This window comes from Antedon bifida, chromosome 8 (genome assembly GCF_963402885.1).
Source record: "Antedon bifida chromosome 8, ecAntBifi1.1, whole genome shotgun sequence".
Taxonomy (NCBI): Eukaryota; Metazoa; Echinodermata; class Crinoidea; order Comatulida; family Antedonidae; genus Antedon; species Antedon bifida.
Window position 1 is genome coordinate 8,706,711 of NC_136233.1, and position 25,673 is coordinate 8,732,383.

The 25,673-nt window shown below is 33.0% G+C and overlaps 1 protein-coding gene across 1 annotated transcript in view; it reads right to left on the reverse strand.

The window, feature by feature from the left end:
• LOC144850531 (uncharacterized) overlaps window positions 1–18,706 on the reverse strand; it is a 38,757-nt gene extending 20,051 nt beyond the window's left edge. Inside the window, 20 exon segments of the mRNA XM_078707818.1 lie at window positions 69–429; window positions 672–922; window positions 1,134–1,287; window positions 1,790–2,008; window positions 2,337–2,481; window positions 3,968–4,251; window positions 4,418–4,618; window positions 5,016–5,201; window positions 5,923–6,046; window positions 6,254–6,602; window positions 7,071–7,346; window positions 10,699–10,879; window positions 10,972–11,179; window positions 11,513–11,651; window positions 13,243–13,491; window positions 13,706–13,849; window positions 14,137–14,268; window positions 14,481–14,594; window positions 18,217–18,339; window positions 18,658–18,706. Coding sequence (XP_078563944.1) covers window positions 69–429; window positions 672–922; window positions 1,134–1,287; window positions 1,790–2,008; window positions 2,337–2,481; window positions 3,968–4,251; window positions 4,418–4,618; window positions 5,016–5,201; window positions 5,923–6,046; window positions 6,254–6,602; window positions 7,071–7,346; window positions 10,699–10,879; window positions 10,972–11,179; window positions 11,513–11,651; window positions 13,243–13,491; window positions 13,706–13,849; window positions 14,137–14,268; window positions 14,481–14,594; window positions 18,217–18,339; window positions 18,658–18,706 — 3,889 coding nt within the window.
• Window positions 18,707–25,673: the final 6,967 nt, after the last annotated feature.

Consider the following 25,673-nt stretch of genomic DNA (forward strand, 5'->3'; position numbering starts at 1 on the left):
TAGTTTACTTTTAGGAACGTAATGTCTAATAGTAACATTTTAATTATGCTATGTTATATATGTCTTACCATCAACCTCTTTTTCCATAGTCCAAATTATGTGTGTAATAAATGACGTCATGTTGCTTGATATTTTCCAATGTGAACTGTAACTTGATTTACTACTTTGGAAATCTACATCTTCAACACAAGAACCTTTAAAGTAATTTCAACACGTATGAAAAAGCTATTAATGTATATGTTAATGACAACAATTTGAAATTGTAGTTGTATTTAAAAAAAGTAACTATTTACCAGGAGCTGAACATGGTGGTCCGTCAGCAACCTTTGTTCCGTAAATATATGCATCCTTAGGAAGAATACTCACACCATCTGAACTTACGTTGACACTTCCAGCAGAAGACGTTGCGATTACAGTCGTGTAATACATCTAATGATAGCAAAGAATTATGGTATCAAGATAAAAATCAAATATTTGACATTCATCATACATTTAACATGTAATTCTTCCTCCGGATTCATTTCCATTTATATTATTTTTTCATACTTGGTTTAAGTGAGTTTTTTTATTGTTACATTTACTATAAAAAACGAAACTTACCTTAAAATTCAAAAGTTTTAAATTCAATATTTCAAAATAGTCCCAAACAAAGTTGATGCGGGCTTTCTAACTTGGATATCAAACACAACTCCAAGTGTTGGAAGAGCGTTATTGTGATAGTATGGATCAGAGACACCGATAGTGGAAAGGCCGGCGACGTTGGTTGCTTTGATCGACACAAAGTAAACATGGTTAACATGAAGTTCCCAATGTAAGTCTGAGAGTGGTATAGCAGTACAAAACCTTGTAGCATCAAAAGTACATGGACTATTTGTATTGATTGGTTCAAATGGAAGAAGCTCAGATGTTCCTTGTGAATGTCCTGTTATTATAAAGTAAAAATACAGTTCTGTCAAAGGCTTATGACGCAACCTAACTAAGAATAGCTTTTCAAATGCAATCACCATTTTGAATCATTCTTGTTTAGATGTGCTTAACGTGTTTATTCTTCTGTTCATTATCTATTTTCGTATGTGAATCTCTGACTTAAAACGGTTATATCGAGATATGATATGCCTTAGTAAAATGCTTACCAACAGCGACATAGTATGTAAGAGGTTCGTCATCTTCATCATCAATAAAACTATTCGAGTTCCATTCAGCTAAAAGATATTCTCCAACAAGACTGACGTATATTGTATCCGTAAAGGTGGGTGAGGTGACATCAACAATGATTGGACCAATCAACTGAAATAGTATACAAAATACAGCATCTATGATTTTTAAAATGATTCACAATGTAATAAAATCATAAATATCAATAACCATAATTGATGTTATTACAAAAATATTTAGAATAGGTAAGATAATTAAATAATTAAGTAAATGAATACAAATTAATTAATTGTATCTAAATAAATTTCATTTAATTGGACGAAAGTGGGTCACATGACGTACTATGACGTACTTTTTATCTTGATTTTTTCCGCGTACGAAAACCTAAATTTTAAGACAATTGCTGTGATTCTGAACATAAAATTTAACAGCACGGCCTATTTTTAACTCAATAACAAATTTTTGGAAAGATACGTACTAATTTAAGCCAAAAAACTATTTAAATTAGCTATAAGATGTTGTGGGGCTACTGCACTTTCGCACCACAATCTCGAGCTTACCCAATTTAAAAACATTCACAGTAAATTGTTAATACATAACTATCAGTTCTTAGGTGAATAAATGACAAGTTTACCCTGTTAGTGGACATCTTTGCTCTGTTTATTGCTTTTATGACAATGTAAAATTCCACGCCTTGACCAAGATGAGGATGATACGTTTTGAACATTGGATAAGAACCAGTCGACTTGAACGGCATCAAGTCTGGGCCGACCTTTGAAGGAGTGCTTGAAAAACCGACCGAATAGTCGAATATCTCACTTTCATTGTCTTCTCCAATCCACGTAACAGATAACTGAAGAATAGTTAAGAAAACGTAGGTAGAAAGTACGCTTGACTTATTATTTATGAAGATAAAGTAATATTTTTGTATCAAAGAAATATTTATGATATTTTTTAATAAAATAATATTAGATCCTTAAATTACATCTAAATACTATTTTACAGGGACCATTCAACTGCAATAGAACCACTATTAAAAGTGTAAAACTACTAATACAACGGGCGGCAAAATAAAACAAACAACAATGTCCTGAAATTGGCTATGTGCAATATATGTGTATTGTGAATAATATGAAATAAAGTATTTATTTGTTTTTTTTACACAAAAGAATATTACTTACATATCTATCCTCCCTCAAGTACAAGTATGTAGATAATGGCTTGTTCTCCAAACACTCTAAATTACTGATAATACTGATTGTACCATTTGAAAATAGAACTGGAATCATATATAATGTTGCTTCATTGATTTTGCGTGAAGAAGAACTATTGGAAAAAAACGTCTTTAGTTAACAGGATATTACTGAAAATTAGAGTTACCACTAGCAGTTAGCCGTGCTCCGCCTTAATATGTGGTTAAAAGCGCACTCTTCCCTGATATAAGTACTCTGACAAATTAATTATATAAAAAACCCCAAATTTTTTATTTTTTTAAATTTACGGCCATTTATTTTGTTAAACACGAAGTATTCCTTCACTTTAAAACATCTGTAAGCTAAAAAAATAAAAGATGCTAAAGAAAAATTGTGCTTGTGAATATTAATCTAAAGTGCGCATCGGAAAGTGACAACGTACAGGTACATGTCGAATAAGAGGACAAGATGTAGATTAGAGAGACATGCACGCAACTCTATCAATCATTTAAATGATAAAATATGAATTGTTAATTTTTAGAATTAAGATGTGAAATATTGGAATAATAAAAATACAGCTGGTTACGGAATTGAAATCAACACAAAAAAAAGTGAACATGGTGGTGGTGGTAGTCGAAATTAGATGACGCGCGCGGATATGAACGAAAGTATGCAATACCAAACTATATATTTAGGGTGTTTTTCGTGGTATTATTTCGTTTTATTTTGTTTGATTATGCTCAGAAAGAGTGCTGTGTATGCAAACATTTACCTATAGATACAATAAAAAAGTGGACATAAATCAAGGGAAAAATACATTGTTGCGAAAACACGACCTAAACATTAATTGCTTTCCGTAATTGTTGTGGCAAGTTGTTTTCATATTGAACAATATATCAAACCATTTCGATTCGTTTTGTTTGTGTTTATTTTCATTCAATGGTTTCGATATTTTGAAATTTTGTTTGTGGGAGCTTTGTTATTTATTTGTAATGTTGTAATTAGATTGTGGTCCATGTTGATTTGTTGCTTTAAGTGGAGGTACTTATTATTTAAACATTTCGCGAATTCGAACTCGACTGTACTGAGCATTGATATCAAAGGTCACGGCATTTAACTCACTGATCTAACCGTGATTTACGAAATACTTTATATTCCAGAGATACCTGCAATTAATTAAAACTCCAACGATGCGATCAATCAAGATCCGGCATAGTATTTGTAGATCCGGCCATTGCGGTACGTCAACAGAAGAGGTTGCGTAGTTGATACGTGACGTAACAACTCGCGAAACATGGCCGCTCAGACGTAAAAGTACTGTTATTATTTGCCTTTTTTAGTGTTTATCGTTAACATTCAGGAAAATGATACAGACTATCGTGTGTGGCCCATCAAAAAACATTAGTGTGCCAAATGTGAGCACGTACCATTCAGCGGTTTCAGAGAAGATACATACAATTACTCGACCACTTTAGTAGCATTAATATTATATACTGTAGATATTCTAGATTAGCAAATTCTACTCCATGCGTCATAACGATGATGTGTTATCAGGGAAGGGCTTTATTATACATGGGTGTAACAAAGTTACGAAACATTAAAAAGTTAGTAAACCTTACATGCATTTTTCTGATGGGCTATCGAAAAGTGATCTTTTCAGGTCCTGACCAATAAACCAAACTGTTGAGTTATCATCGTTAATAGTCACAAGTCCTGGTCTAACGTACATGTTTTCTACGATAAAGTCTTCTAGAGATGGCGGCGAACTGTCAATCGTTACACCATCTGAACATACTGGATTTGATGGGTCAACAGCATTGTTGAAAGCAACAACAGTACAGTAGTACTTTCCTGGCGATGGCGCTGTCCACATTCCAAAAGTTGAAGTTGTTGAAAAAATTGTCTTAAAACAACAATTTTATCAAGCAGAACACATTTAAAATAATAGTGGTAAGAAGTAGTGGTAGGTAGAATTTACTATGTATATAAAAAAAAACCAGTATATTCAGTAATGTAAAAAGTGATTTATTCTTGTTTAATCTATTACAAATACTGATGATGTCACTTACCATGTTAATATTATAAAAATCATCAATTGTCAAGCACTTGTCACTAATACCATATTTGTAATACTTGATTCCACTTTCCTTGTCAAAAAATCCTGACCAATGTGCATTAATTTGCAATTCTTGCTGAAAGTCAATCTCGTTTTCTCCAGATATACCTTCACTCACTGTACCCTCATGCGGTGGAGATGTATCTATAGTTATCTAGTGTGTAAAACATTTTCAATATAATCTTAAAAGTACATTATTTTAACAGAGAAGCGCTCTGAAACCACATAGCAAAAACGGAAAATGTTTGTATGTGTGTACGTTTAGAAAAACTCGTCTTCCTAATCTATAGACTTTGGCATACAATTATATCACTTTAGGTTTCTGATATACTCTGCTATCATGCTACTATTTTTATTTATAGTATGTAATGTTATAAACCACCACGAGATAATTTGTGCTATTTATTTATTTGTTTGGTGAACGTCTACTGTTTATATACGTCTTGCCTTATTTTAAAACAAACGTTCCTGAATAATCGAGTAAAATGGAAGTTTAACTCTATAAATAATAGATTTCAAAACTGCCAATAATATTCCGATTAATAAAATACCTTCCTAGTTAGATTTGTCACAAGCATTGCGTGATTTGTCACCGTAATCGTCACATAAACTTCCTGATCATGTTTCACGTCACTGAAGTTCATTCTACTCAAGTCTGGCTTGAAGCTGTAGTTGATTCCGTAACAATCTCCTTTCGGAATACATATGCAATCCGGTGGATGACATGTAAGTGAATCCTAAATATTTAGAGGGAAGGAATAAAGCAGAAAACCAAGAATAACAAGAAATATTTCTTACAAAAAACGTCACTCGATTTAAAAACAGCTTTAATTATTGTTCTTTTTTTATATCACTTATTTTTGTTTAACAATCAGAAATTTTGTGTAAATAGTCTGGCCTACTCTACATTATTTTTTACTTGTAATTTTCGAAATGTAGGGTATAAAACAATTCAAAAAATAATCGTTTTTAGCCACGAATGAAGTAAACAAATTGCACCCTCTGTCGGCAGTTGTATGCCATTTTTCGATAAAACTAAACAATTACAATTTTTAGTAATATATTTTGTATATCAACGTTGTAAAATTCAATAAAATATGATATTACATGTTTATTAAATGATAAAGAGTGTTAATTTACCATCATTCAAAACAATTTCAATACATTATTTTCAGAGTTTACAAAATTCCAAAATTGTCAACCGTAGTAATATAACTTTCGCGATGATACAGTTCCTATGATTCCGTTCTCTTGGCTATAACTGCCTAAAGGCAAAATGGAATATGCTGCATATGGAATAATTTAGTGTAAAAAGTAACTAAGTAGTAAAATATTTTACGCTTTAATTATTAACTTCAGTATAGATTATATTCTTATCTTATCCATATTTGTGTATAATGTTCTAACCAAATGTGTAATCATTTTGTGAATAATTAAATATTTGTTACAATTCCTTACACTGATATGGTTGGCACTGAGATGATCTGAACCAAGATATATTCTAGTACCTTCATGTAGATCGTAAAGTTCCCAATGGATTGTTTTAAGACCGCTATGTGCATCAAATGATTGGAATTCAAAGCTAAACAAAGTTGAAAAATGAAATCATATAATCAGTTAAAGAAATTTAACAAGATAGATATGCCATTTTTGTTTTATCAAATAATTTACCAATGACTGAGTTGTGTCAGCTAAACAGCAATAGAGAGAAATTAATAAATAATCATTTTTTTATTTATAACTTTATATTGTTGATTATAATCAATTATGTATTGTATTTGCCACTAACTTCATTTCAAGCAAATCTGCTGAATTGTGCACTGCAATGCTCCTTTCACCGTCTTTTAGTAACCAAAGATCTTGAATGATTGCTTCACTGGAGTCAACGTGAACTTTTACAGAGTCAACCAATGTATTCCCCATTATGTCAGTTCCTCTAACCCAAAATGTTATTGAATCACCATCGATTCTTGAAATATTGTAAGACTCTGAGGTAGATATGCCAACATCATTCCATGCACTTTGATTGCAACTTGCACATCCACTGTGATCCGATGAGAACGTATCCTCAAATTTTACAACGCCTAATTTGTTTGGTATGGCATTTCTCCCTCTTGTGCCTGTCCATTGGTCATATTCTGAAAAAAACAATGTTCCTGTATTCATAGTTGCAAATGCCCGGGGTACCTAAAGAGCCAACAATATCGTCATGAGTTCGTGGTTCTGGTGATGGGTCAAGTCTTAAGGTCGAATAAAGACAATAAACCAGGTCCAGTGTACACAGTATGGGCTTGTGCACTTTAAAAAATAACCCAGTTCATTATTCGAGACGAGTAGAGGGTTACACCCCGATTAACTGGTGCACAAAAAAATCTCCTGTGCCTGATCTGATAGGACAGTGATTACATTACTATTGGTAATCATTGGCAACATGTGCCTAAAGACATAAAATAAAAAAGTTACTAACATTCAGAGAAGAGTAACAATAAAAAAAAGCTCGTTATAATCTGTAGGCATTGAATAAATCAGTAGTTAATAATAATGTTGATCAATAATATTAATTTTGAAAAGAAAAACAAAATTGAGAAACGAAACTTAATACTTACCTGGTAGTAATTCAGAGCTAAAGTAGTCTCCGATTTCATTCAGCAATTTATTTACTTGATGAAATTCATTTATGTAATGGTTAGTCCAATCTACAAGTACATTTGAATGTAAATCAGTCAACCATTCAAATCCTGTATCCACAGAAGCTGACGTCACCTGTAACGCTGTGTCCGTTTTAAATGTTACGTTGTTGATGTCATCAAACAGAATAAACCGCCGAGCAAGTTGTACATTATCTGCCAAATCAAACACTTCTAGCACTACTGAAAACAGACCTTAAAAAGATAAAGGTTTATTTTACTATTAGGCTATGCACAAGCTACTGTTTCTCAATAGAAAGCTATGTACAATTTCAAATGTAGACCATTTAAGATCAAACACCCATTTTTGGTGCATTTAAGTTATCGTTTTAGTGACGGAGATTGAGTTAGAATGAAGATTTAAAGGTCCCTTGTTTCAATCCCACTTTCGGCAGTAGTAAATTACAACGTTTTTAATGCAGTTTTCAGTATCAGTTGTGTAATGATATGCGTACCAAGGGCCAAGACAATAACGATGACAAAAATGACTAAATATGCAATATATATCTACTTAAGAGTAATATGAATTTAAACAACTAGATGGTTCTCGAATACACTGTAATTTCAGCGTAAAAAATCTGGCGCTTTTGGGTACCGCAGGACTATACTGCCCTGATTTACAGGGCATTATCTAAAAAAAATGTAGTAAATGAGCAAACGCGCTTGAGTTTATTCTAAAAAACTTAAAGACAAAGTATTTGTTTTTTAGCTATAATATGTATAAGTGCATACATGGAAATAATGCAACATAAATTTTATTTTATTAATTTATTTTTTAGGGGTCAAAATTGAGATAATTCCTTCTTGTAGATTAATCATCCCAACTAATAACGACAAATGATTTAACAAACTTTTAATGTACATTACAAAACATATAATAACACAAAAAAATGTATTGTAAGAAGTGATAGAGCAATTGAGAATATTAATTTATTTACTTAGAAGTGTTGGGTGAGGGGTGTTGGAGGGGTGGGGTGGGGAAGGTTTAGCAGTCTTTTATGGAAATGTAATAATTGTGTACGAAAACACATCATTTGCTATGCATTTGATTTGAAGTAAATATTATTTTCTATTATTATTATTGATATACTGTATAATAATAATAAAGTGGGCCTTCGAGTTGTTAATGAAGGCTTGTCTGACCATTCCAACATTATCTAGAACTTGTTTGAATAACGTGTTCGTATTTCTACCACGCTTCGAGCATTTGTCATCGTGTGCAGCATAATTTCGTTGCTAGGTTTTGATGAATGTAGATAAATCACATGTCTTACATATATTGTGAATGTCGATGTATGTTTGTATAATACAGTTTATAACATTCATCATCTAAAGTGTTTTTTCGCCGATAACCATTACGGATCATTCGTCGTAAAAACGTACACCAGGTCGAATCAAGTTTATTTGATTGTGCAGACGTTAATGAATATGTCCCAAGAGGACATATTCATTAGGAAACTTTTTCATCGCGGTAGCCATAGTATCTAAGGCCGACAGTTTTGCAAATTCGACTATAATTTTCAGGTCCCAGCTGCTGGACCCAAAAAACGTCTGGGAAAAGAGAATCTATGAGGGCTCACGGTTGAACGATTTTGAATTCTCGCCCTTTGATTGGTTGACGCGAATCAACAGACTGGAAGAATTTTCTCAATTGTAATGGCGCCGTAGTTGGCTGCCGATGACACGACGGGACCCTTAGGGGAGAAGAATGTTGTTAAAGAGGTGTAACATCTTAGTCCACAGCGCCTTTTATCACTTGTTGCTGGAATTGGCGCTTTACAAATTCGTATATATTATTATTATTATTATGCTTTTACATTTTTATTTTGTTACATGTTTCCGTGGTAACAAAAACATATTTTCTATAAATTATTAAAAATTGTATATTTATAGTATACAATTAACTAGTGAAAAAATGGGCATGTGATTCATAATTAAAGAACTATCTTTGATTTGTATGTATTTTTGCGATTAAAGGACATCTTTTTAATAATTAATCATAAATATATCTGAAGAAAGAACAATGATTAATTTTAAAATGTCGAGCGGCGAAAACCATTAGGCCTACTAATTAAGTTGAGTTAGATAATTATTTATTAACGATTAGAGCGAATGTACGTTTTCTCCGAATAGAGGTGGTTTTCACAAATTGTTTTACATTATATAAACATATACAAATAAACTTTATTACTGACAGTTGCTTCTTAACGTTTGTATTAATTAATACTGTAATTACAAAAAATATAAAGGTTGTAGTGATGTATCGTTACATGTACTGTACTATTTCAATCGACTCTGACGGTGTCAGTTTCAATTAAGTATTACATCGCAATGTTTTACTGTGTTTAGTGGTATATTATTTGTAAAACATGAAAACAATTAATAATGTTACATACAAAACACAAATTAAGTTTGTTTAAATTTAATTCAAACAATTGGTCTCAAGTTTCCCTTTCGGAAGTAATTCCCAGGGAGCTAATTTTAGTTGAGTACATAAATCACCGTGTCTATTTATTCGTTCCATGTATTATTGTCCTGCGGTATGTACATTTGAAATCGCCAGTTTTTTAACGTTGAAATTACTATGTATTCGAGAACTCTGAGGGCACGACGACGCGAGCGAAGCGAGCGTACCATCTAGTCAGGGAAATTGAGGGTGAATAAACCTGACTCATATGGTTCGTTGCCACTATGTTACAGCGGCTCCAATCACAATTACCAAGACCTACTGGCAATTATTTTTAGTCGCGTGGACGCGACTCTATAGTTCACTATGTCGGTCCGTTGGTCGGTCGGTCTGTCTGTCGGTCTGTCTGTCGGTCTGTCTGTCTGTATGTCGGTCCGGTATCACTATGCATTGTAGAACGCGACTTAATGGATGTTGGCCTTGTTTTCAGTACATAATTGTTTAAAGTTACGTTACAGCTCAGTTTGGTTAGCGTTAGACTTAAATACTTAAAGTATATGTTTCAATCCTGAGTTTTGGCATCAATTAGTGAATCGTTTACTAATTAATTTTTCATAATTATTGTTGATGCCAACGCTTTTTTAAGAATATCACTTGGATGTCATTACATCTACCTATTTACACTAATATAGTTAAACATCGTATACTGTATTTTTCTAGCAAAACAGTTAAATCTTCTATCAACTAAAGCCGAAGTATAGTCATTGTCCCAGGGACCATTCTATAGTCACCACCACCGGATAGCTATTCTTCATTAGAGCTTCAATGAATGGATGACTAGTTTGGAGTAGGAACGCTAATAGATCAAATCCAGTACCGTTCTGATTTGACGATCATTCGGAAAATTACCTCATGACAGGGTAAGTCCCCGATTACAGACTGGTATCACAACACTGGTAAGTTATTGTGAAGGGAAGATTGCGTGATTGTAGTTGAGCAGTAACGTAGATAAACCTTTCAGGTATAATACTAGGCGACGGTTTGTTGAAGTGTAACTCATGACCCGTTTAATCCAAATGTATGTTTAGGTATAACATTGAGTAGTAATAATAATACTCTAATATAATAGCTGATACATACCAGGATGAGGTAACATGATATGAGTGCCCCCATTGTTGTAACAAGTTGCAACCGGATTTCCTGTCAGAACTTCTTCTAGTTTATCGTTAGACTGCACTGACATTTGTCTAATTTCATACTGATATCGCTTGACATCAGAATCAAGATCAGTCCACCCTGACCAACTTACAGAAATGTTCCCCTGAAAATTGAAATTGAAATACTTACTAAATAAAAAGAATGGTTGATTCACTACACTAACTGGTGTGTGTCAAGGTGACAGTAAAAGAATACCTGTTTTGTGATATCTTCTCCACAGTTAAATGTTTGCGAAGAACAAGATGACATGACTGCGCAATGAGCTGGGTCAATGAAGTCAAAAACATAATTCCCGGTTCGTCTGAGAATGCGTCCATTGTAATAACGATTGGACCGTCCGTTTGTGTCACGGTTCTCAACAGTTACATAACCACCATTTTCTACATCTATATCAATTGTGATTCTACAAAAAAACATAAATATAAATTACCAAATCCGTCTCACACACAAGCAAGAAAATACATAGCTTACGTTAAAATAAATATGATATTTGGTAAAGGAAGGTTGTTTGTTGAATGAGTCATTTTAAGGTCACATAACACTTATTCAGTTTGACCAAAAATTGGATCGGAAAAAAAAATATTTATCTGATAAAACCGTAGTTTCAAAGAAAACAGTAGCAACCAGAAGCACATTGTTCAGAAGTGTGTTTGAATGTTTAAAATTTGAAAAAAAAGGAGATTTTTTGCCGATATTCGTTAACAAGATAAATTGTGTCGTCTGCTGCAATATTTACCTATCACCTGTAGTTAGTGTCCATCCTGTTAAATCCAACGTATCCACACCGCCACAATGGTAGACGCTCTGTTGTGGGGCAGTTTTATCGGCTGGATCACTACATGGAATTCTGGCAACCTCTTTAGAATTGGTATTACCTAAGGTGTTTTTATAAACATGAATTAAAAAATAAAAGCAACACTGTTTCAGTTAAAATTCCAAATGTACCACAAATAGTGACCATGAATTACAGTATACTAGATGGTCGTGCCCACAGTTGGTTCTCGAATACACAGTAATTCCAGCGAGAAAAAAATGGAGATTTCAAATGTACGTACCGCAGGACTATAATACATTGTCGTTTACAGAAGCGAATAAATAGACACAATGATTTATGTAGTCAACCAAACTTAGAACCATGCGAATTACTTCCGAAAGAGAAACTTGTCACAAAATGAGTCACACATTTTGTATTTGGACTGATATAAACAAACCCAATTTGTGTTTTGTATGTAACATTAGGGTTGAGGGATGAGGAAGAGGATAGGTACAACGAGGAACAATTTTTACGCTGCTGCTCTAGCCCGCTACGTCACAAGAGATGACTCATTTATAAGTTGAAAGCAAGCAGCAGTTATAGTACTAGAGACTGACGTTTTTGCTAAAATGCATACTCGAATATAATTTATAGGTCCCAGCTGCTGGACCAAAAAAACGTCTGGGAAAAGAGTCTATGAGGGCTCACGGTTGAACGATTTTGGATTATTGCCCTTTAATTGGTTGACGCGAATCAACAGATTGTGAAAGAATTTCCACTTGTACCAACTTTTAATTATTAATTAATACAAACGTTGAGGAGCAAATATCAGTAATAAAGTTTATTTGTATATTATATGTTTATAATCTAACAGTAGGGCCTACCCACACTCACAGTAATAACATTAATTTGTATATTTTGTTTATATTATATCTAACAGTACCAACACTCACAGTAAGAAATTTGCGATTCAAATGGCGATCAAAAGTGGTTAATACCTATTTACAGTATTGTACAGCATTGAAATACTATTTATGTTTATTCTCCAAGGGCCCATAAATTTACCTACTTGTGTTAAACCATGGAGGTAGGCCTATACCTCTATGGTTAAACCAAATAATTTGGAATGTTCCATTAATCGCAAATCAATACATTTGTATAAACGTATATTAATTAAATCTATCAAAATAGTATTTGTTTAAGACAATCGGCCTGTCTTTAACATTATGATGCTGTATTCGAGCTGATCAACCGGTTTTCAACTATTTATAACAATTATCGTAGGAGGAGATGTGAAAATGCGAAGCATCCCCGTATTATTGTGTGCGGGTATTTTTCAAGATGGACATCTATTAGACAGTGTATACCACGATCGTAAAACACCTGTATTTGGGGCAAATCGTTGAACCTAAATTCGTTTTAATTGTCAATACTAATTATCTACCTCAATTTAATTAGTAAACAGGGTTACATCAGTACCAAAAGTATGAACTTTATATGCCATCGAGTAAAAATTCTAGAAGTAAGGCGCGATTTACCGAATTTTCCCCTTACGTAAATTTATATATAGATAACATATCCTACATCTACATTGTCGCTTTAGTTTTTTTTTTCATGACTTAGATTGTGAAATCCACATAAGTAGGATAATATAAATCGTGTTTTGTTTAAATGTATATTAACAATATGGAGGTTATTATTATTTTACCTACCTTTATTATATATTGTCGCTACAGTGACACCTCTAATCATTCCAAGCGCAAAACCGGATATATACGGTGGACGTAATACGTTTGGTTGAATGTAAGAACTTCTCCAGTCATTCTCTATATTCGTTAAGGTTGACTGTCCAACGAAAGATACATGTCCACTATCTACACATTGAAGTTCTATAGTTCCACCAGATGTATCATGAATCTTTAAAAGACAGTAGTCCATGGTGGGATCTGCAAACGATGTCACTGTTGAAAAAATATGCATTAAAGTGAAGGTTATGGTTCAATTTATGTTTAAAAATTAAACAAGATGTTCAATCTTCCCAGATTGGTCTTGTGTCACATGACAACCTTTAAAATTGAGTCTCGGGGCCTAATGTGAAATTATATTAAATGCATGACTTAGTGATTACAACAAATTGTTTTTGCCAGATAAACTGATGGTAAATCAACGTAGGACGTTTTTGCAAATACATTTCTTGAATAGTCTTACTTGTTCTACAGTCAGATCCGGAAAAGCCAGTTACACATGTACAACTCTTTTCTCCATCTGGACATGTGCCTGGATAGCAAAGTGTGCTGCTGCTTCTCCATGAACAATTTTCTATCAACATTATAGATTAATATAACATAAAATTAAAGTCTAGTGGTTCTAGCGGTTGTGGTTGTGACTTGTTATATTGGATTATTATTGGTTCAAAATTAAGGTAATAATAGAGGTTGAATTAATTTAGGGTTGTCATCTAGAATGTGTTTACCAATAGAGAAAACACATGAAACATAGTCGTAATATTATTAAAGTTATCGAATTTCGATGATGTCACACTCATAATTAGGATATAGCCTATTTAGACGATGTAGGCATATATTAATAACAAAATAAAACAGTACCTTCACAAACTGTATTCTTATTTAGGTATGCTTGTCCCATTGACATTCCGTAGTCACCATTACATTTCATACATACTTGATCATAATATGTTGTACAACTTCTTAGATCACAATTAGATATAACGGTACATTCTGTAAACATACAAACACAAATCGAATATCATAATGATTAAACATGGAATGGATGGCAAACCAGCTTAACTAGAAACATCCTGTTCTGTTTTAAAATAGCTATTGCTAATAAGCCAAATTTTGACGTACAGTTTGCGTTGTCTGATTTTCGATTTGCATTAACGCACGATAACAGATTTTTCTGAGCTGAAATTGGGTACTTAATTACCTACCTTGACATGATGTTGCGTATGATGACAAATAATATTCGCTGTCACATGACGAGCAACTGCAACTACGGGGTTTTAAGTTAAAGGATAGATGTTTACAGTTATCAATGGAACAATCTGTTAACAAAAATATTAACAATAATAATCATAACAATTTGCAATAGTAACAAAGCACTCTCAGTTGAATCACAATGTATTAGAATATAAATGAAACAATATACTAAACAAGAAATATTTCTTACAAAAAACGCTGCTCGCTTATTGACGTAACAGTTTTAAAGATATATTGTCCTTCTGAAAATTTTTTTTTATTTCAAATTTGTTTTGAATGTGTCATTTTATTGTCACATAATAGTTATTTTACCTGAAAAAAATGTAATTTAAAGCAAAAAATACTTAAATTGTCTGTCAGACAATGGGTTTGGGTTATTTTTAAAGGTTTTTTTTTTCTCTTTTTATACGTGAATAAATATTATTTTTTTGTTACAGAAGTGAATAACTTTGATATGAAACACAGACCCAATTTCTGTCACTTTATTTTATTGCTAAGGTCAAGTCTGGGAGTCACTTCATCACGCCTAGATACTTCAAGTGTGGAAGTATCCTATTACAAACAAAAACTTTAATGGACTGTTTTGATAATAATTCAATGATTATCTGACAGCGAATTACAGTATTATATATATATATCAGTCAAATGGGACTCATAAATACCAGAAATGCTTTGGGATTTGTAATTTTAGCATGACGTGTCCTAATAGACTCTCTTTTTTGGGTCCAGCAGCTGGGACCTATAAATTATAGTCGAGTTTGCATTTTAGCAAAAACGTCAACCTCTAGTACTATAACTGCTGCTTGCTTTCAGCTTAAAAATGAGTCATCTCTTGTGACGTAGCGGGCTATCAACAGCGTGAAAAACAATAAACTATCTTGGTATAAAATAGAAAACACAAATAACAAAATAAGTGAATCGGTGTGTGTGTGTGTGTGATGCGTTTACGTATTTTTGTTTAACATTTAATTAACTTGATGGATTTTATTATTAAACAAAATAATCACACTATCTATGCAATTGTTGACGTAAAAAGAATGCATATGTATTACTTTTAAAACATTAAACATGGTCATTCCTTGTCGTACACGTAAGTTCTATGATTCATTATCATAACATTAGAAAACAAATGTAGGCCTACTACCAGTTCGCGTCGTATGTTCATACCATGGAATGGAACATTTTACCACTAACCAAACAACAATCAACCACTAATCACTAACATAACAAAAATCATCCACTAATGTAACAATCCATTAACCACCAACGTAATGTAATGGATCGGAAAGCTTCCGAAGTTTCTTATACCTACATTATTGGTGGCGCAATATATTGCATTGCATTGCTATTGTTCACTACTGGTATTCGCGGGCGTATTTGCATATCAGGTGAATGATTATATTGAATAGGCTGCGTGAGCGTTGGTTCTGCAGAAGTTGTTTTAGTTGTTGTCTGAGTAAGACATGTTATATACTGTATTTCTTTAAAGTGTGGATTCTCGCCAATACTGTGAGTAGATATTTTCTATACAACCATAATGTTTTACAGTATTACTCCATGTGCATAACCGAGTTAAGTTGTTATCGTTCATTATTTGTAACGACAATGAATTCACTGTTTATAATTTCTCATTGATATACACCTTTGTCTTACTAGATACCATGTTGAAGTTAATTGGATAACTTACCAGGTTGACGTGATTAGTAGTATGAAATTGGTGTATTGGATCCAGGTATAAGTTCGTTAAATGTTATATACAGTAATACTAATTGATAATTAGTGAAGTGCCCATATTATAGTAAGCTTGCTTGTGATTGTTTTTATTGTTGAATTATATTACACTGCTGATACATAATAATTATGACGTTGTTTTATACAGGGTTTGTTCCTGTTTAGAAAAATAAACGATACAGAGTAAATACAGCCTCATCTTGTGTATTGTTTTGTTGCATGGGATACATGGCTTCACAAACCAAACCTTAATGGTCTAAACCTAGCAAATCAATATTAAGGATTCCCGAACCACGACAGTAACAACAGTTTAACCACTAATGTAACAATCCATTAACCACCAACGTAACAGTTTAACCACTAACGTAAATAACTTCATTAACCACTAACGTAACAAAATGTAACCACTAACGTAACAACAGTAGAAAATGTTAAGAAATCTCAGACTTTACAAGCTGTTATATTATATGGTATTTTTGTTTGTCGCAAGTTGGAAATCTAAGACTCGAGTTCAGTCATGTTTGTCTGTTTATATACTTCAAATGTCAGCCTTTTTTCCTATTTTAAATCTTCTATCTGTCTGTCCGAGTGCCCGTTGTAAACATAAGACGTAGCACACTATTTTTAGTATTGCAGCCTTATTGTGATGAAAACGTTCATTTCCATGCTTATCTGTCTGTCTAATAATACTCTAAATTTCAATGACGTGGCACGGTGTCATCATTGTTTGCAAACAAGTTTAGGCTTTGATGGAACTTTGGTTTTCTTTTAAACATTTTGTTAATAAAAATCGGGGAAGACCCGGTATTTTTGCTGAAAACTTTTCTTCATGATCGACCGAAAGTGAGTGTAACACAGAAGCAAAAAAAACATATAAATCCACGCGCGATATGCTGGTATTTATAGCGGGACCTACTTACTTTTTGACTGTTAAAAGACAAAACAAATTATCACAACAGGACAAAATAGTATTTATCTTTAAATATAATGCAGTTTGTGACTCTAAATTAGATCGAACAAATGTAGGGATAGTGTCTTTAACTAAAACATACAGGAAGCGCATATGCATAACCAAAGAATATATATCACAAGAATGAGTAATCCGCGATTTTTCCTGTAACAGTAATATTGTCCATGTGGTAGGGCGCCGCCATAAGTGAGGATGTATACAACTTGTTGTGACGGTTACACTAATCTAAGGCTGGACCACCGGTAGTATTTTCATGATAAAAAATGCAACATCATGTTAAATGCTGTTTGGATATTTTAATTGTTCGTTTCATGCAATTTATGTAGTAAAAACTGCCGAATAAACAGTTCGCTTCATCAACCGGGCGCTACCGGGCGTGTTGGTGTTTACGCGTTTTCACGAAGGATAGTTTTATAATATTTCTATATTTAACTTGTTTCTGGTAAAACAAATAAATGTTAATGAAATTTAACATTGTATCCTATTAATAACATGTATTTTATACTAATTTATATCATAAAAACAATACTTAATTTACCGGGCGTAGATTAGTATGCGGCAATGGTAAAGAATGGGCCGTGCTGAGTAACACTTCGTTGATTTTTGGTGTTGCTGTTCGGCCTTTTTTGTGAACTAATTTAGCATGGTAGTAAATCATTTTCTGTAGAAGTGAATGTACACTAGTTTATTATTAATGTATTATAAAATGTTTTACAATTGCAAAATATATTATCATAATTCTATGTAATGTGACATGTATAATATCTATTAAATCAAGTCTTATTTAGTCTGTATACATCCGCCCTTATGAGGGCGGGCATCACTCTCTGTTACAAATTTCTCATGCAAAAATCGCGGAATACCCATTCTGGTGATATAATAATTCTTTGGCATAACCTGAAAAATTGCTTAGGCCTATGGCAAAACAAAATAAATTGTTAAAAAAATTAAAATCGCAAGTTATCACTGACGACGTGGCTACTTACATGGTGTCTTACATACATAGCCAATTTGAGTGTCGTCACATTCAATATCATTCCATCGGTAGTCAGATATTTGCATCTTAACACAATCAGGATCGTGAAAAACACCGTTCTGATTAGGTTCACCTGTAGACCAATAACTACACAAAAAATGAATATGATATGATATATGCATAACTGCTGTTCATTATGAAAAGTTTAAACACTATTTAAGTATCCTATAAAAAGAAAACAAAACAATAGGCCACCGTTATGTCTTAAACCAGGTCGATCAAGTTCTATATTTTGTAAAATGTCAATGAAGTGTGTCAACTGCGCTCTTCCTTATGAAATAAAGTACATCTGGAAAATTACCACCCGGACAATTACCACCCAGACAATTACCACCCTCACCTTAGACGTTTTTATGTAGCGAAACCACACAAATGAAAATCAGACACTTACCTCTTAGAATAGGATGATCCATCTGCCCAATGATAATCACCGTCATCATCTTCGTATAATCCAATCCATGCATCAGAATATATTAGCCCCCCAATAAAACTCTGAAAAACATAACACCACGAATAAGAAACCGAACCGAATATGGAATCCAAATAATCCTAAAGCCATTATTTATAGAAGCAAAGCTGATTTTTCAGTACAGATTGTTACCGGATATTAAGTATTGTTGTAGCAATGTTGTCGGTGTCCATTACTTACGTTTTCATTCGATGAATGTATAGATACAATGTTAACATTCGATCCCTGTTCTTGACAGCCGCTTCTAGCTGATCCCCAATACACACGTGACGAAATGTGTCTGTAGCAATATGAACCATAACCACTCCATCCAGACGGGCAAACAGATTTGCAATCTAATGTTTAAAACATCTTCACTATTTATAAGTGTAATTTTCAAAGAACATATACGTTTCATTCATTCATTTATTTGGTCTCAAACAATTAAATAACATTAACAGAACAAGATTACAGTAATATATTAGAAATAGGAGTTAAAAAGGTATAAACCTTAAATTAAAAGCAAAAAAACATGAAATGAAGATTAAATACAAGGTTTTAACTTTACAGCCGATTCTGTCAAGAGGTATCTATCAGTGTACGGTGTTAAAAGTACAGTATTTCTGCAGACAGCAACGTATATAACTTGCTATAGTTTTATAGATAAATACCTTTTGGCAGTAGCAGAATCGGGTCAACTTTAATATTTTAAACCAAAAAACAATTAAAAGAGTTCTATTTCCATTGAGGTGCAAAACAATTGCTTTTTAGAATAAATTATTTTTTTATGAAATAATTCGATGTGTAGATGATATATAGTGTTTACCAATTTCCTTAATAATAATAAGGAAGTAAACACCATTTAAAACATATAATATGAATCTTTTCAGTGTTTCTACCGTTCTCTTATGGTAGTTGCGTAGAAGTTATCGTGTTGATCTTTTAGGGGGAATGAAATGTACACAACTTTGTCTAGTGTTACAATTTTGTTAATCACAAACTTTCTTAAAGTTAACATTTAGACCTAAGTACTGTGTAGCAGGTAAAGTTAGGTACAATCGTATGAACAGTATTCAATTTAATTTTAATAACTCTATCTTCAATTTTAATAGTTGTTTATGTGTATTGTCCTACATTATATTTGGCCCTTCATTAAGTATACACAAGACCATATTAACAATACTAGTAGTAACCCGTGCTCCGCGCAGTCTTTTCTGCCTTAATAAGTGGTTATATACTTTTCATGTATAATAAAAGCGCACTCCGATAAAAGTAAATTATTTAAAAAAAAATTGTATCAAGAACAAAATTCGGAACTATTTTATGGCCATTGATTTTGTTATACACTATCTCTTCACTTTAAAATATTTGTAAGCTAAAAAATGAAAGCAATACTGGATATGGAATTTTAGACTTTACTTTTTGACTGTTCAGACTTTACGAAAGTAAAAGACGCTAAACAAAAATTGTGATGTGAAATAGTTAGATGATACGCGCAAACACTAACGAAAGTATGAAATACCAAACTATATTATTGTGGGTGTTTTTCGTGGTTTATTCATTATTTGATACATATAGATAAAATAAAAAAGTGGACATAAATCGAATAAAAAACACATTGCTGCGGAAAAACGAAGTAAGATGTTCAACAATGTATAAAACCATTTGGAATCGTTTTGTTTCTGTTTGTTTTTTTTTTCATTTACATTTTTTTTATTTCAATGGTTTTAATATTTTGCAATGTTTTTTGTATGGAAGATTGTTACCTATTTGCTACTTTTGTAATTAAAGTGTGGTCTAGCAATAACCTGTGCTCGGCACGGTCTTGTCTGCCTTAAACATAATTTGCATGGGATGATTAAGTATTATAAAAGCGCAATACTGTACTGGTTATTGGACTTTGTGCTGTGTGAATATTAATCTAGGGTGCGCATCAGAAAGTGACGTCTGTTAATCAGTCGTTGGATTAAAACATTTTAATATAAATATGAATTAAGTTAATTAAGATGTGAGTATTGGAATAATAAAATGAACTTTCAAATCAACACAAAAAGTGCACTTACTACTCGAAAATAGATGATGCGCTCGGACACAAACTTTTATATCTTATATCGCGATCAGTCGATACGGTTGGGCTGCTGTCGAGACTAAACACCGTTTTAATTTGGCGGCTCGGCATGGTGTTTGTAGATCAGGCCATTGCGGTACACAACGTAGAAGGTTGTGTAGTTGATACTTGACGTAACAACTCGCAAAACATCGTCAAATTACTGCTATTTTTTGCCTTTTTTTGTGTTTATCTATATATAAATTTACGTAAGGGCAAAATTCGGTAAATCGCGCGTTATTTCTAGAATGTTTACGCGATGGTATATACAGTTGGTTAGAATCTCGGTACTGATTTAAACCACCAGATGTAACCATGTTTACTAATAAAATTGAGTTAGACAATTAGTTATTGACGATTAAAACGAATTTAGGTTGAACTATTTGCCCCAAATAGGGTGTTTTCCGACCGTAGTATACACTGTCTAATGGATGTCCTCTTAAAAAATACCTGCACACAATAATACGAGGATGCTTCGCATTTTCCTATATCCTTCTACGATAATTGTTTTTAATAGCTGGAAACCGGTTGAAGATCACAATGTTGAAGACAGGCCGATTTTCTTAAAAAAATACTATTTTGATAGATTTAATATACGTTTATACAAATGTATTGATTTGCGATGAATGGAACATTCCAATCTCTCAGACTCTCAGTTTGTAGGTAAATTTATGCAGTCGAGACGCAGAGTTGCGTGACCTCGAAATTATCACAATCTCGAAATTTGAATCGCCGCCATTGCTATCGGCGGTCGAGAGAAAAAAGTTCTGAATTTCCGTGTAAAATTATGAGATTTTAATTACGATTTACAGGGTATTTTGTATTTATAAATAATATTTAAGGGATTTTACCTGTTTAGAATTCAAAAATTCGATCATATTTTGCCTAGCCAAGTGAAAGTTTGTGGCGACCTTAGCGTAGGCTAGCGGCGACTGGCGTAGTGCTGAGTAACTTTAGTCGAAAAAAATTAAATAACTCACTGAAAATCGTATGAACAGTCACAGATTTTAGGTATATGACGTAAATATATATTCCAAATATTTCTACCAAAGGAAATTGTTAAACTCTCTTGAAGAAAAAAATGGCTGGATTCGTTTGAGAAAAGCGAATGAATTCTAAAATAGCAGCCATTTTCCGACGAGAGAAATGACGTAATGGCAATAGCCTTACAGCACCAGACGGCTCAAAATGACGTCATGGCAATAGCCTTACAGCACCAGACGGCTTAAAATGACGTCATGGCAATAGTCGTAGGGGAACCAGACTGCTTTTAATAAAACTTTCAAGGTCCGACTGCATTACAGTATTTATGTGGTTTAATTTCAAATTCCATTTATTATTGTTATTAATTAATCAATATTAATTTACAATGCACAATCTATCACTGCAATCATCACACCACAAATTTTTCAAAAACTACATAATAAATCACAAAGAATTTTTAAAATTGAAACTTTATTTTATTTCAACTCATAACTGTTGTTAAAATACAAATTATCAATAACAAACTATCCTAAAATATACAAAAATTATTTTGGTAGAGTTATAAAACATTAAAAGTGTAAGTGTAATTTTAACTAATATCTTTGGTATTTTTGAAGAACTGAGAAACATGTAACCGAATACAATTATGCAGCACGAATTTAAACATAAATACGATAACATTTAAAAAGACTAGATAGATGCTGATAAAATAAATAAATATATATATAATATGCACTATACAATATTTACACTACCATGATGAAAACTATACGGCAATATAACTGAACAAATACTGGTTTATAAACTTATTAGTTATCCGCTTGGTATACCAAGCGGATAACTCCTTGTTATTGTATGAGATCAATATTTTTTTTCTGTATTATTCTTCTTTCCTTCCTTCCTTTTTGTGAGTCGTGTTTCTCTAAAATGTGTAAACATAACATTTCATAACTTTGACAACATATGGGCATTTACGTGAAGTTGTGCACCTCCTATTTTTGAATGACGTCATAGTTGCGCAACGTGACTTACGCGCAATTTTATGAATTTCAATGATTGATCATAGATTAAAAACCAAAAGTCATTTAGTATTGACACTTTGACAAAATTTAAGTCATATCAGGGGCAAACTTTCTACGGATTAAAAATGGCATGTTTCACAAGAAGTTACGCGCGCACGCGCATTTAAAATTTCAAAATGCGCAAAATTAATTTCTAATCAGCTTTTTACGCGTTTCTTGTCATTTTGAGCATGTCAAAAATTCCCACAGGCGCGCAATTTTTTACGCGCGCGGTGCGTACGTAGCGTTAAAAACATATTTTTTTCTCCTGAATTATATTTTTCAAGCCTTTCCTAGTAATTTTGAAAACAATTTAGACCTTTTTCAGTTTAAATAACGCCATACGAACACGTTGAATTAGACAATTTGTGCGCGTTTTTTATGAAAAAGCTTAAAAAATCGTCAAAATTATGTCTTTTTTTAAACAGTCATAGTTTCTAAAGTAAACCGTTAACCGTTTATTTTTATTACAAAATCTAGAAGTTGATGAGTTGTAGATATCGGATCATGCATCAATAAGGCTAAAAAAACATTGTGACGTCATCGTATGGCCACACGAATGTAAAATATAGGATTTTTGTCTCTTTCGTTATTGCTCATCACATTCAATGGAGCGCATCACGCTTATCTGTATTCCTTTTTCTCCTACATTTATATATTGTGTAGGTCAATCAACTTTCTTTAGCATGAGATAAAAATATTTTAATTTTTATGACGTCATCATGCCTAAAAATTTTAATTACGTGGGTCATTAATTTCATCTTTACAGTAAATTTTAATCTGTAATAGCTCGTAAGAATAAAATGTGATAATCACGATTAAAACGTTTTCTGGAAGCTATTGGATTGTAGATACGAATTCATGTAAACATTTTGCCAATCGGATGTTGTGACGTCATCATATGGCCAGTTGAATAAAAAAAGTTGTATTTTCATATTTTGCGTAATAGTTCATCATATTTAAAAGGGTGCGCATCTATATTTTACGTATTCAAATTTCTTCTACACGTTAATATGTTGTTCCTGAGATAATTTCCTTCTGAAATTGCTATCTAAGTGTTTCATTTTGATACCGTCGCCATGTTAAAAATTGGAATAAATGGCGGGTCCCGTAATTTCACCTATTCTACACTGTATGTAATATGTATACAGCTTATACTGTTTGCATGTATATACTATATGACACAAAATTGACAGAATTCAGCACTAACAGCATATCATATTCTTCAGTTCTTGTCATAATGCCATAAACTTTATCTGTGTGCAATATTCCAACGTATGACGTGCACGTGGCGTTTGTCGTGGTGCGGATAACTAACTCGTCAAAGTGACGAGTTTCATGTCTAGTTTAAATTAGTTTGGATTAAGTAATTTCCAAGTAAACTATTCTAAGGCAAACAAATCTAATTATTATAATAATTATTAATAACTTTCAAGGTTTTCAAATATATCGTAAGTCTATAACTTATTTAAATAGCACACTTATTAAACTTATATAAATTGGTGTAGTAAATGCACATGAAAGTTGGTTAATACAGTATGCAGACATTTTGGCTTGGTACGGTATGCTGGCTAATTGAGGTAACTTGGTTAAAATCCTGAGATGATCAAACGCTGGCATCCAAACACCTGCAAAATAAAAACAAAAATATTACAGTATCATTGTATACTTCCTTTATAGGTTTATTTCAGTACATTTGGTGAGCTTGGTACCATCATCTTCTGGCCGGGTGTTGAACACGTCTCCTAGCCTGGCCTAGCATCAGCATAATAGCCTGGGCGGGAGCTGGCTGACTGGCTCTTCTCTGACTAGCTAGGCCTAGGCTAATAGTATGCTCTACAGCTAGAGAGGGGCATTGGGCTAGGCCTAGATGCATCTAATAAAAAAATTACAAATTTAGTTCCAATAGCATAGGGTAATTACTAATAGTTCAATCCGTACGAAATAACTATATAGGAGACTTCAAAACAGATCGGCCTAGCTAGCCCTAGTTACAGTAGGCCTAGTTCTATACAGACCGAAATCTCAATGTATTTTATTCCTTTCATAATTACAAATTTCCACAAAATATAACTTCAAATAACATTATAATTGCGTGATAATCAATAAATAGTCGATCAAAACCTAATATGTCAAACCAAAGCCCCATGATTGGTAAAGATTGATCTGCTAAAACACAGACGCTATCTACGATATAGTTAAGGAATACATACAAAGATGGCGGCGGCCCGAAAAAAGTGACTGCTCAATTTGCACTAAATTTTAATAGTTCTCATGAATGAACAGAGCCAAATCTTTCTCAGAATATGTATTATATGTGTATTGAGCACATACTAGAATGTTATTAATTTTGGCTTGTGAAGAAAAAATCGGCTGGTTTGTTTCAAACCAAAACAAACCAGAATCAAAACTTACCTCACGTGAGCCCTCGACAGCTACGATTTCGAAAAATGGACGCCGATTTAAATGTCCGTCCTTTTATACGAAAAAATGTCGGCGGGAAGATTCTTTCTATATTTGGTAAGCCTTTACCATATTTGGCAAGTTAATAAGGTTCCTGATTGGTGAAATTTTACTGGATTTCTGAAGGCTCTTCCATGCAAAAATTCATCGCGGTTCGTCGCTAGGTGTAAACAATTTCTACTTCCTGGTATAAAAATGGCGCATGCGCAGGGGAAAATTAGCGATTTAACGGTCATTTGAGCACTCTGCGTCTCGACTGTATGAGCCCTCCATGGTTTAACACAAGTAGGTAAATTTATGGGCCATTTGAGAATAAACTTAAAACTGAGATATAGCATTGCAAT